The 15,190-nt window shown below is 28.2% G+C and overlaps 1 protein-coding gene across 5 annotated transcripts in view; it reads right to left on the reverse strand.

Moving 5' to 3' along the window:
- Nucleotides 1-15,190, reverse strand: part of lilli (lilliputian) — a 508,119-nt gene that overhangs the window by 399,630 nt on the left and 93,299 nt on the right. For 2 of the 5 annotated variants that reach the window (XM_067045004.1, XM_067045159.1), the window contains exon 1: nucleotides 8,617-9,306. The exons of 1 other annotated variant lie outside the window; for it this stretch is intronic. Coding sequence is in view for 1 of the 4 variants with exons in the window: in XM_067045250.1 (XP_066901351.1) it covers nucleotides 8,617-8,630 (14 nt within the window). In the remaining 3 variants the exon portion in view is untranslated. Of the gene's footprint in view, nucleotides 1-8,616; nucleotides 9,307-15,190 lie in introns of those variants that run through there. 2 more of the 5 variants (XM_067045250.1, XM_067045207.1) reach the window with 1 other exon arrangement.

The raw sequence follows: 15,190 nt of genomic DNA on the forward strand, positions 1-15,190 counted from the left end.
GGGAAGTTTAGAGCGTTTGTCAAGTAAGTGTTGTAGCAATCGGAATCTAAGAGCAGTTTCTTGTCGTTTCAGTCTTGTGTGTGGATTCCAAGTAATCTACTAAGTTGAAAATAATAATTAAAATTTAAAATTGATATGTGCTTCTTAATCACTGATAGACATTTTACTAACTTTGAGGTCATACTAAACTATATACATTTAGAAAATCAACTCAACCATAAAAGTGTGTGTAGATTTTTCTATTTTTTACTAGTAGACCAGTAAACAAAAAAATCTAGAAGAGATAAAAATGGTGCTGAAAACCGATAGCAACTCCTCTAATGTACGCAATATATATATATGTATATATATATATATATATATATATATATATATACAAATATAATAAGTAGACATAGTGAGTACTTACTTTAATCACTCTAATGTAATTTAATTGAAAAATAAATTAAAATTAAACAGTTTACCTACAACTAAATAAAAAGAAATTTGAAATTATTTAAACGTTGAAGTTCTACAAAATTTGGTAACGACAGAATATTCAAGCTAATTATGCCTAGCGGAAAGGCAAATTATTTAAAACTCAAAAGTTATAACTCAAGGAAGGAAATCACGAGGTCATCTATTCAGGTGCCTATGAGGATTATGGGAAGTTGTTAGGAGCGAAGAATCTCTTAGCAAGGTTACCCGTAGTGGCTTTTGACTAGATTATATAATTTGTCGCTTAAGGATAGGTGTCTCATAAATGAAAACCGGTTATTGTATGTTTCGGTCTCGTATAATAGGTTGGGGACCCCAAGGATTTGATCAGGAAGGATTAAATGGATCCGTAACACGTTAAAAGCAAAATAGCTGACCGTTGGACAGATGAGCTTCTATAGTTCATAACGTGTAGTGTTGGTCAAGAATATGTTATCACAATATCAATTGTCATTTCAGCCTTGAATTGAGGTCCCGTCTATTTGTGGCTTGTCAAGGTAAAATACTAACTGTCAACTACGGGGAAGAGTCCACAAGTAATGAGCTAAAATCGGTTGCAATTGGTCTCAATCGTCAACCATTCGTCGATTATTGATCATAAATATCAAAGCTGCGAAATGAGAAAGGGTTATTTACAAGAAGACATGTAAACATGAATAATGTAAGGAACAGTTGGGAGATTCAATATAACTCAAAACATTGAGAAAAACGGGATCGGATATCGTCAAAGTCAAAGTTTCTGAATTTGGCCCACAACTGGTAGTTAACGGGTGAAAGGGCTTGGAGGAAATAAGATAAATATACCATCTAATTGATGGGTGCATAATAAACTCAAATGATAACCATAAATTCTTTTATTCTCCTTTAATCATGTTTGACACTTTTATGGTTGGGTTGATTTTCTAAATCTATATAGTTTTGTATGATCGCAAAGTTATTAAAATTTCAATCAGTGATTAAGAAGCAGATATCAATTTTAAATTTTAATTGTTAATTTGAACTTAGTAGTAATGTATGAAAATGTGATAGCAGATTACTTTAATATGCGATACTTAGCCCCAGTCGAAGTTACGAAACGTTGTACCATGTTTTAATAAAAATTTCATTAAACTGGAAATCATTAACCTCAAATAATTTTTTTATGAGTTTACTCACATTTTCTAAGTATCCCAATATTTAATATTTACAATAAAAAAATATTAAATCGTCTCCGAGTATTACGGTAAATGGTAATATTTAATGGTCCACTTTCTGATAGTGAGGAAAGGAGATCCAGTGTAAACGGTACGTTATATAATCTGGCAGCTGTCACATACATGCAACATTATGTATGGTAGATTTACCCAGATCTTGCAAGGAGTTAAAGCATAGAAATCAGAGTATACAAAACATGTTAATTCGAAACATGTCTTAAACCATTACTAAGTATGGTGTAGATAAGTAATGAAATTAGGTAACACACATTCATGTAGTATTATATTATATAAAAAAATAATTCTGAAATCCTAAAATAAAAAAATAGTCCTCCTAATTAATCAAAAAACTATATAGCATCTTTTGAAACATCATATCCGCTATTTTGTAAGATAATTTAATTCACTACAAAACAAAACTGACATAATCTAAATTTGACAAATATTAGCTAAGATGTGGCAAATTGATCCGTGTTTATTTTTAAATTTTCTGAGTATGGCTCCATAGCAACACATTTAATCTCGAAACCGGTGCACAGTAAAACCTTATCACGTTTGTGTTATTGATTACGGAATTTTTATCACACAAACTTAGATAATACTTTCAGTACTTTCGTACCTAGTGACAAACAATAATTGTTAAGTTATTGGAACGATTTAAAATCCTAGAATAATATTAAATTTTAGAAAAATTTAATAACCTCTCTTACACTTAATCATTATTTTTTACAATTTTCTATAAATAAATAATTTTAAAAAAAAGTTTAAATGAAAAAGTACTAATATTCCATTAACAGAGAGAAACTTTAGTATCGTAATTAAATACCATAAATCAATATCTTACTTTTACGATATGGAAAATGTCACTGAAATCAATATATAATAATTCATTTAGTTACTCTATTATCTGTATAATGATAATAAATAAATGTGTGAAATTTTAAACAATACATTTGAACTTTATCAGAGAATGATTAGGCCAGATATTATTTTGAGATTTTACGAAATATAATTACAATTACCATACTAAAAGTACGGTTATATTCAATTTTTATTAGTCAATAGGAAGTTTAAGCATCAACGGAAATGAGAAAAACAACTGGATCTAGTTTGCAACTGCAGATTAGCATGCTTTGATTTATCAATATTTTTTTAAATTTTGTTAGCATTGTGTTTATATATTTCATTCCCTTTTTTTTAATTTCTGATGTGCACAAAAATAAATTTTACATTGATACATCAAAATAGAGCAAACAGTGGCTGTGTAATTATTACCAGACGAAGTTGGCCTAGCGGAACTTCTTCCTCAACTTACCACTATCAACTCCAACTTTTATAAAGTATTCTTAAATAATTTTTAAAAAATGCTTCATTATTACCTATATGTATATTGAATTTACCTCATTTTGAAATGGAATAAAAAACTGGAAGATACTTCTAGACAGGATAATTATTAGTCGTTTAGAATATATTCCCCTAGGTAACATTAATTCCTCATTAGTAATAACAGTAAGTAATATTTAAGAAAATTAACAATCAATAAATTATTGTTATATATATTTTGTCCCCACAAAACAGATATTCTTCGACATACAATCAAAAACTAATTTTTAAATCAATTCCCACTCTAAATAGCTTTCCTTACCTAATTTTCAATATAAAAATTATTATTTAAATTTTATTATCATTTATACTGTAGGGGATTATTGCGTTTTCGTTAAATTTTAAGAACTTGTTATTATAACCCATAGGATATTTTTAAAATATTAAATAATGAAAATGTAAACAATAAATGTTCTTCACATAAATCATTATACTTAATGTTTTTAATTATAGATTGAAAAAAAAAATTCCAAACCATAAGATGAATCCAAATTCATTTATTTTTTCATATTTTTGTTTACAATGTATTGATATTTGTAATTAATTAGCAAATATTGATTATATATAATAACAATTTAATTTTGTATATTTATACATTTTCTAAAAAACTTAATGATCATTTATTATGATTTTTAGGTTTTCCTTAAAAATGCTGCTATGAAAATATGCCTACCTTATCAATGAGCAAATAATTATCTGAATTCATCTCTATTATTTTTTTTTTCATAAATTGTTAGTTCGTTCATTAAACTGTTATAAAATTTTTCTCTAAATCCGGGAAAACAATATTTCTTCTTTAATGAAAATACAGAACAAAAAAAAGTCTTATTTCTAAGAGCTACGTGTTTTTATTTCAGGCTAGAGTAAATGAAATCAACCCCATAGCAATTTTCTTGAAAGGAAGAACCGATACGAAGGGAGCTGTAAGGAAAATTAAAACTGGAGCCAGATACTGGGGAATTCAAAAGTTTTTTCAAACTTCCACTGCATAAAAGAGAGGGCGGAATGAAAGATGAAAATCGCTCTATTATACGCTAATCGGAGGAAAACTTATAAAACTCCAAAACTAGAGTGAAATGGACATTTAGACGATTCTCCACAGCGGAATCTTTTGTTTTCGAAACATTTTAGTACCGTGAAAATTTGACAAAATATATAAAATTTCCGACACCAAAATTACATTTCGTATTCAACTAATTATCTACTTGATTGTAATTGATTAATAAACAAAATCCATTAGAATAAAAAAAAAATACAATATAATTAGCTCCTATAGCAGAAAAACATTATTTATTTAAATTTAAAGAAAAATTAATATGTTTTTAATAACATGAAATCTTGAAGGTCATTTAATATTTCATTTTTTACCTGTTATCAATGCATACATAAATAGTACCACTAAAAAAAAAATCTTAGTAAACCAACTGCTTTCGAAATATCTTCATTTTTTAAATAAAAATATTTGCAACAATTTTGACATAATTTCACAACGTAGCGCAGGTCTGAGTAGTATTTCCTGAAATTTCCCCTTTTCTTTTAAGTTATTGGATTGGAGTTTTATCAGTGGGTAGATTCTCTACATGTTTGTATCATGTCACTATGTTACCTACAGCAAATTTACTTGTTGTATATATGTGTATACAGTTGTAAGTAACAATAAATAAATTATTAAAAAAAAAAGTTTTTGGAAACATGTTCGACCTCCGTAAACAGCGTTTATAAGCAATTTCCTCACTTTGAAGAAGGTTCTCAAATTATTGAGGGTGGATGACACTTCCTCCCCTCATCCTAAACGACATCCCTGTCAGTGAGTAAATTAATTGACGAACTTATATTAATTTATTCATTAATGAATAAAAGTTATTATATACATTAGGGGATGATGGTTGGGGTGCGGTCAGTAAAGAGCACAAATAAGTACTAGTGTCAACGTTTTCGAAATCTTATCCAGAAATGTTAATAATAATTAATACTTCCATTTATTTTTTCATGAATGTTAGTCCTTAAAAATATATATATCTTACGTTAATTATAAATAATACAACGAAAATTTACCAATTATGTCGATTTTAATTACTAAGTACAATATTAAAAATATAGGGGAACAAAATATTAATTTTTTTTTTTCAATAATGCTTTTAAGATTAAAAGTGATCTAAATAAGCGACTAGTAACCGAGACTAAATTCAGTCTTGATGATTCAATTTCAAACCTCAATTTAACCTGGAAAGGGGTGGGAGTTCTCAGGACAGTATAAATAACCAACTATTTAAACTTTCCTAGATTTGTATTTGCGATTTATTTTTGTAGACGTCTGACTCCGTCAAAACGTGGGCGCTGGTGATTTTGTTAACACAAAATGCAATGCCCACTCAGGGCCAAGCGTGCAGAGAATCACTTCGTTAAAAAACATTTGCCATTATTAATTGAATATTCAGTATTTGTAATAATATGTTTATTTAAAATATCAAAAGGTTCATTTTAGGCAAGAGGGCCAGAATATGCCATGATTAAAAAGTAAAATAAAAAACCAATTGATTTATACAATGAATAAACGGTGTGACAGGAGAATAAAAGTTCAACTATATGAAATTTACACAGTGCTAATTGGAATTTTAAAGGTAGTTTATTACTTTTCATTTTATTGCTGTACTAAAAATGAAATCGTTTATCTCCTTTGTGTTCTAAATGTTTTTCATCCTTGCTTTCTTTTATCTTTTGCAATAGAACTTTATTATGCATTCTCCTTTTATTTCTCACACAAAAGCACATGTGGGAAAAAAAACATACAAAATCTATGGTAACATTTTGTTGAAGAAGATGGTTTGAAAAGTTACAGTTAGATATATCTATGAGATTAAACCAAATATATCCAGTAGGATCATGTGAATTTAAAATTATTATGGAGACATAGTATATATTGACTAAATATAAACCTTAATTTTAAATTAAATTGAATCTTCAAGTATGAGCGAAATCTGCAACACGAATACTAATTATTAATATTTCTATTGACCATATGAACCCTTCAGGACTTAGAAATTGAAGTTCTCCAGTATTTCCCACAATTTTCAACGCCTGGTTAGCTCTTTACCTAACCACAAACAATTCTTGACCTAGCCAACTGATAATATTATACGAAATATCTGAAAAATATAATTTCATATGACACAACTAGGTAAGGAATAACTTAAACATACAAACATGTCCACTAACTCTTTGTTTTATTAATATTATGAATAATTATAACTTTACTGAACTATCATAAATTCAATATTATAAAAGATAACTGGGGTAAATACTTTATTTCTATTTATTTAAATTATTTTTGTTCATTTTACAGTTATCCTGCAAAATAGCTGGTTATTGACATACATAATGATATACGTATAATTTCTATTTATGTTGTTTCTGCATTTAGTTCATAAAAATATGCGCTATGTATTCAATTATCAATATTTCCAATGATTGCAGTCCACGCTTTGTAAATAATATATTACAAAACGCCTTTTATTTGTATGAAAAACAATTTTAGGATGAACTCGAACGAATTCTGAATAAAATTGAATGCTTCGTAGATATCAAAAAGATATTTCGAAAATTGTTTGAGAAACATTTAATGGTAATGGGAGATTTCAATGCTATTTTGAAGGCTAATTAAAAAACCAATAGAGAACAATACAGACTAAGAATTTTAAATTATTTTAAAACCACTTAATTATTTAATTGAGTCCCACCCATTAAATTACTTTAGGTCCCACTTAAGTGCAGAAAGGCGATGCTCAATCCGGAAGAACATGCCTGCCTTCCTGAACCTAACGGGTTCAAAAGAACTAAGGCTCACTTACAAACATAATGAAAAAATATTCTTTAAAATTCGAAAACATAGTTCAACCATAACAATTATAAAAGAGAAACTAAAGGTTTAAAGGCATAAATTAGTAAATTTTCTGATAAAATGCTTGTGAACAAATAACTATTTGTTGGAAAAAATACTTGATATTGGTTCATATAAAAACCATAAAATAACATTATCATTATAGATCTAAATATCAGCCGATTTTAAATTTTTAACGCTTATTTTTAATTAGTATTTATTCCTATCCATAGGCATGCTATTACGTAATACGATAGCAGCCCAAACCACTGTATCCGTTTTTAGGTATGATAAATACCAATCAAATGGTAGAACGACATTATAGATATCAACACATTTGTGACTTTACATAGATGATTTTATAAAGCATAATGAAAAAATAAATATCGTACTATAACTAACATTTTTTGGTGTTAAATTTTATAAACGTTTTGAATAGTTTATTAAAGACATCCATCTTATAAATTTTGCCAAACATATCCAAGAAAATTATACTACGGCCCGTCGATAGGAAATCTTTATATGTGTAAGTAAAATCAATTTTGAGTTCAGAAATCAGTTAGAGAAAATCTTATGAATTTCAAGCAATTTTCGAAATTATGGAAGTTGATGTTACTGTGCAATTGATGCTAATGTCAACTATGGTGACTAGGGAAAATAAACTACAGCAATCCAACTTAGGTAACAAAATGCTTCTCCACTTATTTATATAGCCATCTACAATACAATTATCGGCCAAAACTATACAACTCAAATGCCTCCAACAGGATAGGATAAATATTTTAAAACACAATATTGACATTCTCTATTTAAATATTACTCGAGCAATGGTGTAAAATAATTAATAGACCAGTCAATAGTCAATAGACAATAGTTCATTTACTGTTTTCAATAAATTATTACAGCAAAATTGACAAAAGCGATTTGTGCTCAGAGCTTTTTGCGTACAAACCACTTACGGATTTTGGGAGCGCTTTAGCCCAAATTATTTTATATTATGCACCATAAGATTACTTTTAATATCATATGTAGTAATCATATAGTATAATATAATTATTTAGTTTAAATGAATCTTTTGAAACTTTATATATTTACTCAACAATGACTCCTATGGAAGAGGGGTTGCAAGCAATGATACTACTATGATTGGCGATTTTACAAAAGATTAATTAATTACAAAAAAACATGAAAATACAAATTAAATATATAAAAGCTAATATTAATGCAAGGGTGTAAGCTAGATAGGATCTGCGATGAGGTAACTTGCGTTAAGATTGAATACGTAGTTGATAGTTGGAGTGTGGAAAATTTCCGAGGGGAAGGCAAGAGCACCTGTGACCAGTGCGAGTTTTACCTGGCCCAGGAAAATGGCGACCAATGACTACTTAAAGCATGTGTCAACTACTACTTAAACATAAAAAAAAAAATAATAATAATAATAATAATAGAGCAAGACATTTCTACATAAAAAAACTAATATTCTACACATTTTTCCAATATATCTTAAAATTTACGACATAACTGTATACAAATTTATGCTAGTATACACATACATTTTCTTTTCGAATTCATTTGTTAATTCAAATAAATTCGAATTTTTATTTCTTAGAAAAATATAATAAAACCAATGTCATTCAAAAGTGCAAAACTAATACAAATTATTATAAAATAATAATAAAAACTTACCGGGGCCGTTTCATTGAATGATACAGGTTTGTTTTTGATGTTTCCCCAGCATGTAATCCATTTTTTTTTTCCAAAAATTATTCTTATCCACTATCACATCACCATTCAGCACTCAATTACCAATATACAATAAAATAAATAATCAATCGACAGTTTTAGAGATAAATTTCAACAAAGAGAATGTTCGAGATCGTCGAAATCGGTGAAGATGAGTATCTTAAGGTATTACATATCGATTCGGCTGCTCTGTTAGATACAGAGGAAATATGACAAGAGTTGACAACTATTGGATGAGATTGTGTGTCATCGTTCCATTCAAGTACCATATGACATCAAATGAACCATTGAAAAAGTTCGCGGGAATGGCATGTCTTCGGTTGCTTGCAGAATCTTCTAGTTCCGAAGACACAGCGCTCGGACAAGTCTTTTCACTCAACTATTGACACATTGATGTATCACGATAAATTTATATATTTTTATTAAATGTTAATATAGTTTTTTTATTAACAGATATTGATAAAATTCAAACACACTGTCCGCTGATGGCTGAGCACCAGTCACCTCACAAAAGTCCACTAGTAAGCAAATTGTTGTGAAAGATAAAAACAATAGAGCACTTTGATATAGGACACAATATATCTTGCTAGGGAGTAGCGAGGTCACTGTTGTGGGAAGCCATATTGAGTGGTCGTGGAAGGGCCGAACCTCTGGAGGGGGTAGCGGGGAGGTGAGTCGACTCGAGAGGCATCTAGTGGCCAATCTTGGAACCAGTTCCGCCATCACAGCAACAGTTGGCGAGTCCACTTGACGTCACAGAACATGGCTTCGTCAGTAGATATTCCACTCAAAAGGCCAACAAACACTCTAATTGACCGTAATCAAGGCCAGCTTAAGGCAAAACCAAACCAGTGCCCCATCCTCAATCCTTACTTAAATAAATAAAAAATATCATTATTGCTAAAAAATAAAATGAATAAAAATCATATGTTAAAACACATACTTCTATCCCACATTAATAAATGAAACATTTATCATTCTATAATATAACATAAATGATAATTACATATAAAAAATAAGTGACATTAACAAACTATTAATAAAAAAAACAAGAATTAACAATAACTATAAAACGTTTAAAAAAAATTCACCTCTCTACATCTATAGCTAACACAATTTTATTTTCCTGGTCTTCAAGAGGGCAAAATCATTGATGAATTATTTTAATGAACAATTGGTTAGATCCACTAGAATGCAACCATTAAAATTATTTACACGCATTTAATTTATATTTATAAAAATTACTTTTATTACATATTTTTATTGAACACCTTTTTATTACTGTCCAAAAATTTCGTACTTAGGGGGAGGCCCCTATTCGGTTTTCCCCTCCCTCTTAACACAGCCCTCACAGTAATAATTTAAAATAACACAACAAAATCAAGCTGAAGAAGACCCATTGATATCAAACTATATTTTTTGTAATTAAGAATATATGATAGGCGCCAACTAAGTTTATTCCTATTATATGGTATTAAGAAAGCTGCATTTGGGAATAAATTTAATCGAAATTTATTTTTTAACCAAAGAAAAATGTTGTAATGTACTTCCTATGTTTAGTTTGGCGACTTTTAAAAAATATTTCACTCAATATTTGCCGGAATTTATGCATTTGATCAGAATTAGCCCTATTTTAATTTTACATATTTTTAGATAAATGATGAGGATAACAGGATAGACCTGTATTGTTCAAAAAAACTTTTTTTTACTTTTTACCCTCACTTATTCCAACTTATTATTTTATAATAAAAAAATAATTATTTTACTATTATTCAATACAATAATTAGTTTCCATTTATTTTAAATATTTTATCACTAACTAAATTTCTTTATTTTTATAATTTTCCTCTTTGGGTCTTTTAGCCACAACATTATGTAACAAAAAAATATATACTCCAAAATTTTACTTCACATTTTAATGTTTAACTGCAGATTCACTTCACAAATAATCCAGTTTGTGCTCAAAAGTTATGTAGGTTAAAAATTAAAAAGCATAAGAAATAAACAGACCATGAAGATTTTACCAGTTAATAAAAAATAAAGATACAAATTCCAAGCTCATTAAAATTGAAATTGGAAAAAATACGTAAGCTAGTATAATACTGAAAAAGAAAGTAGTTATTATTTTTATTGTACATCAAAAAATATATAATTAAGAGCATTAAGTTACAGATAAAATACTTTAATAGTTTAATCAAATACATAATTCCGAAATAACTTAATATTTATGGAATTAGCGTAGCCAATTTTTTAAATTAATATATTTTAAATTTTAAAATCTTTAAAAATAGTATTTAAAATTTAAAAAAAGGAAAATAGAAAGGTTTTTATAAATTATTTTATCAAAAACATTTTGATAAAATAATTTATAAAAACCGTATAACTTCAACTATTATACCACCATACCGAAAACCCTTATGGTTTATATTCAACATGTTCACTTCTTTTAGTTAAAAAAAATTATTAGTGATAATTTCAATAATAATCTATTAATTTTTTTCACAAATTCTGTTATAATTATGTTTAAATATCGAATAACAAATATCAGACCTAATATTTTTATCATGATTCCTAGAAAAATCAATAAATTACAATTAAACCTGACTTTTAAACACAGTATTTAGGCATGAAATATAGTTATATGAAGTATAGTTTAATTTCGATTGTTCCCCAAAAACGTTTTTATGTTGAGCTCAAGTTTTATTAGAGTATTTTAAAATAAAATTAAAACATTTATTAGTGAAAGGTGACGGCCTTGACAAAGCCGAAACCCGAATTGGCAAGAGCGTTCGCACCTACAGCCTGTTGAAATATTTTAGACAAACATACTTTTTGATATTATATAATTTAGTATTATAAATCGATAATTTCATAATTTTAATTGTCATTAAAATAAAAATCCTATTCTTTTTTTTTTTTATTTAAAGATTTACCTGATATCCCGTAAGATATAAAATTTAAAATAATAAAGTTGTATACTTTGCGGTATTACATAACATAAATAGTTAGCAAAACATTTTAAAGTTTTTGTTACGAAGATTTATGTTTACAAATATTTTGAAAAATTTCGTTTTTAAAAAGCGATTTATTTCTATCTTAGCTAAATAGGTCAGTTTCTTAAGTATCTTTTTATCCGGTAGTTTTTCCCGAAATATCTATTTAAAATTTGAGTTTTCGATAACTGATGTAAACAAAAAATAAAATAAAAAATATCCAGGGCGGCAGTTTCTACAATGAAAAATCATGACAAATTAAAAATAATATTGAACGATCGTTGATTGGTTACGTGTAATATATGAAATGAAGATGGTCCAAAAACTCAAATAATAATTAAACTATTTATGGTGAGCCAAGGTTTCGCCCCACTTTTAAGGGCTTCATCAGTGCTTAAAAAAGATAAAAAAAACTAATGTAACTAAGTAAGAGAATAGATAACATGAAATAAAAATAACTAAAGTGTGGCTAAATATGGTTTCAAATGTATATACAAATTAAGAAGGTAAATTAAAGAAAATAAAAATACGATTTACAAAGAAGAGTATAAATAAACCGTCAATTGGCCTACTCTCCTATCCTCTTGGTACCTTGCATACACCTTTCGTTTATTGTTGTATTTTCCTCCTTTCAGAAAAATAGGTGCCCTATTTTGTTCATTATTTTCCTTTTTTCTTGATCTTTATTTTATTCTTACTTCCTATATTTACCGCTTTTTAATTTTCTTGGAATTTCCGATTCTCGAATATTCGTGCCAACAATCGAATTTTTGTACCAGTTTATAACCTCCAATGAAATTAATTTGTCTTGCATTATAAAATACATTTTTGATCTCCTATCACAAAAAGTTCGAAAAATACTTTGAAGCAGATAATGATAAGTTTACATGGATTCAAGACCCACCAGACATTAGTAGGGCCAAGGCTCCATCAGAATTTACTTCTTTAGAAGAAGAATCTCTTATTGAGTTGTCTTGCGATAGCATATTAAAGTTAAAATTTGGTGGCATGGAACTTTTTGATTTTTGGATATCAGTAAAAGAGGAATATTCACTGTTTAGTGGTAAAGCTCTACGAATATTTGTATCTGTATATACGAATATGTTTTCGGCGGTCACGGTAATAAAAAGTAAATATTAACGTTGAACAAGAAATGAGGGTCGCCATATTTAAGTTTATTCCGAGATTTGAGAGAGAAGGCGTGTAGTGAACATCAAGCCCATCCATCCCATTAATAATTTTAATAATATTAATCATCAATGGACGTTCAATGAAGTTTTTGTAAATTTAAAATTCGTGTTTAATTTATTTTTCAACTAACCCAACCACATGGTGGTTGTCCACTCTCAATATGTATATGACCGAAACATTTGAGATTAGATATTTTATATCATCCCAAGGAAAATAGTAAGTATCTGTTCTTAATTTTTCGCTGTTAAATGGGTAATCGCTTTTAAAAAGAAGTTTTCAATTTTTCAAAAAGGTCAAAAATTTAGAAAAAAATTTGATGTATTAAGGGCGCCGCGGAAAAATTATTTACTATTTAGCGAACAGCAAATCGAAAAAAATTGGGAACCTCTGGTCTAATACCTTTTTTGTAATTCTTTTTTTTTTTTATTTATACTTTTCACTGTACATCTTATTTCTATTTACTTTCTTCATTTTTTTTATAAATTTCCACATCATATCTTAAATCATATTTAGCTTTAGTTTACTTTTATTTGGTGTTATTGGTTCTCTTACCTAGTTATATTATTTTAGTTGTTTGTACCTTTTTTTTTGTCTTTGAAGAAGTCCTGCAAAGCGGGACGAAACCTTGGCTCACAATAAATAGTTTAATTACTATTAGAGTTCTTTTAACCGCTCCTGGACCCTCTGTCTTATATAAAAATAACATGCAGGCCCATAAAAATATAGATATTTAATTCGAAACATTTTTAACTTTAAATATTGGTAACCCGTAACAAGCAGAGATATAGTCACTTTAGGAAGGAAACATTTTATCCCAACGGAGCTGGTCTAGAGGCAACTAGGTTCAAACCGTGACCAGTTCGTCGAGATTGCAATAGCTTCCCAGCTTTCAAGGTATTGATTTCTCATTGGATTCATGTACTAGCAATCCACTGAGATAACTGCTTAAGTCCTCCAACAGTAGCCAGTTTGAGTGTTTGATTATAAAACATTCTTGTGAGAGAAACACATGTCATTTAAAAAGTCACTAATACGTTTTCAGATATTTATAAGTAAAAATGTTATTTTTAATGTTCTTTAATATGTAAAAGAATTATTTATTTAGTATTGATAATTGATCATATATCAGAAGGATATTGTAGAGGTGTTGACTCGCAAGTCTAATATAAAAAGAGTAGGTAAATATAATGGAAGAATCTAAAAGTGACTTGTAAATAAAACAGATGAAAAGATGGAGGTAAAAAAGATTTCCATATAAATAAAATATCATAAAACCTATGTCAAATTTCAAATTTATCATAGTTTGTTAATATGAAAGTTTTTTTACTTGTCAATTATACACTCTTAGATTTGAATCTTTATTTCATTTCAACCCTGATACCCAAGGGCGGAGACTATTTATGAGTTTAAATACACAAAAATGCCATTGTAATCTCAAAAAAATATATAATTTATTAGTCTTGCCAAATTTTCGCCCATTCAGGCATAATCATGGCATTAGTACACATCTGAGAAACATACATTATGCAGTAAAATGACTTACCATCCAGACACAGGATATGACAATTAAAATAGTTCAAAAATAATTGGTGTCTAGATCCAAACCCCTCATGATGGTAACTGAACTAGCATCTACTCTAGGAGAAGAGGAGTTATCAAAAATATCATAATTACGATAAAGGTTAAAAATTCCATAAAATATCTCAAAATTCAAAAATGAAGAATACTATAAATAAATTTCCTATCGTTTAGGAAAAATAAATTATTGAGGAATTTTAAATCCGTTTTAAGATTTACAATGTTATTGAAGTTTTCTTAAATATATAGTGCCCCCAGGCATTTTAATCTTTGTTCTGAGTCCGCTATATGTAAAATAAGTGAATTCTCAAAATTAAATTCATGCTTAATATATGTTTTGCTATGGCAGTTTCTGGTATTTGGGTTGGAATTCATCAAACCACGGAAACGTTTTGGTAGTTCTAATTTTAAATTCGAACGATTTATGGAAATGTATTCATAGTAACGTTCTTTTATTTTTTATTATTTTTTTTTTTTTAATATTTATTTATTGCTATTTACAACTGTACATTATAATACATTTAGTAAATCTGATCTAAGTTAAATTAGAGTGTTACAGGCCAGTAGAGAAACTACCCATTGGTAGCACTCTAATGACATTTTACATTAGCTGGTCTCGTGGCCATCAATTTTTTTTTTTAATGTGGTGTAGATAGTTGACCGTTGTAGATTAATGATTGGAGAAGTTTGTCGGGGGGTGCGGTCAACAAAGAACAACACAAATAAACAAAACCATATTAATAAATATGGTTTTT

This window comes from Halyomorpha halys, unplaced genomic scaffold (genome assembly GCF_000696795.3).
Source record: "Halyomorpha halys isolate HHAL.00 unplaced genomic scaffold, Hhal_1.1 Scaffold644.1, whole genome shotgun sequence".
Classification (NCBI taxonomy): Eukaryota; Metazoa; Arthropoda; class Insecta; order Hemiptera; family Pentatomidae; genus Halyomorpha; species Halyomorpha halys.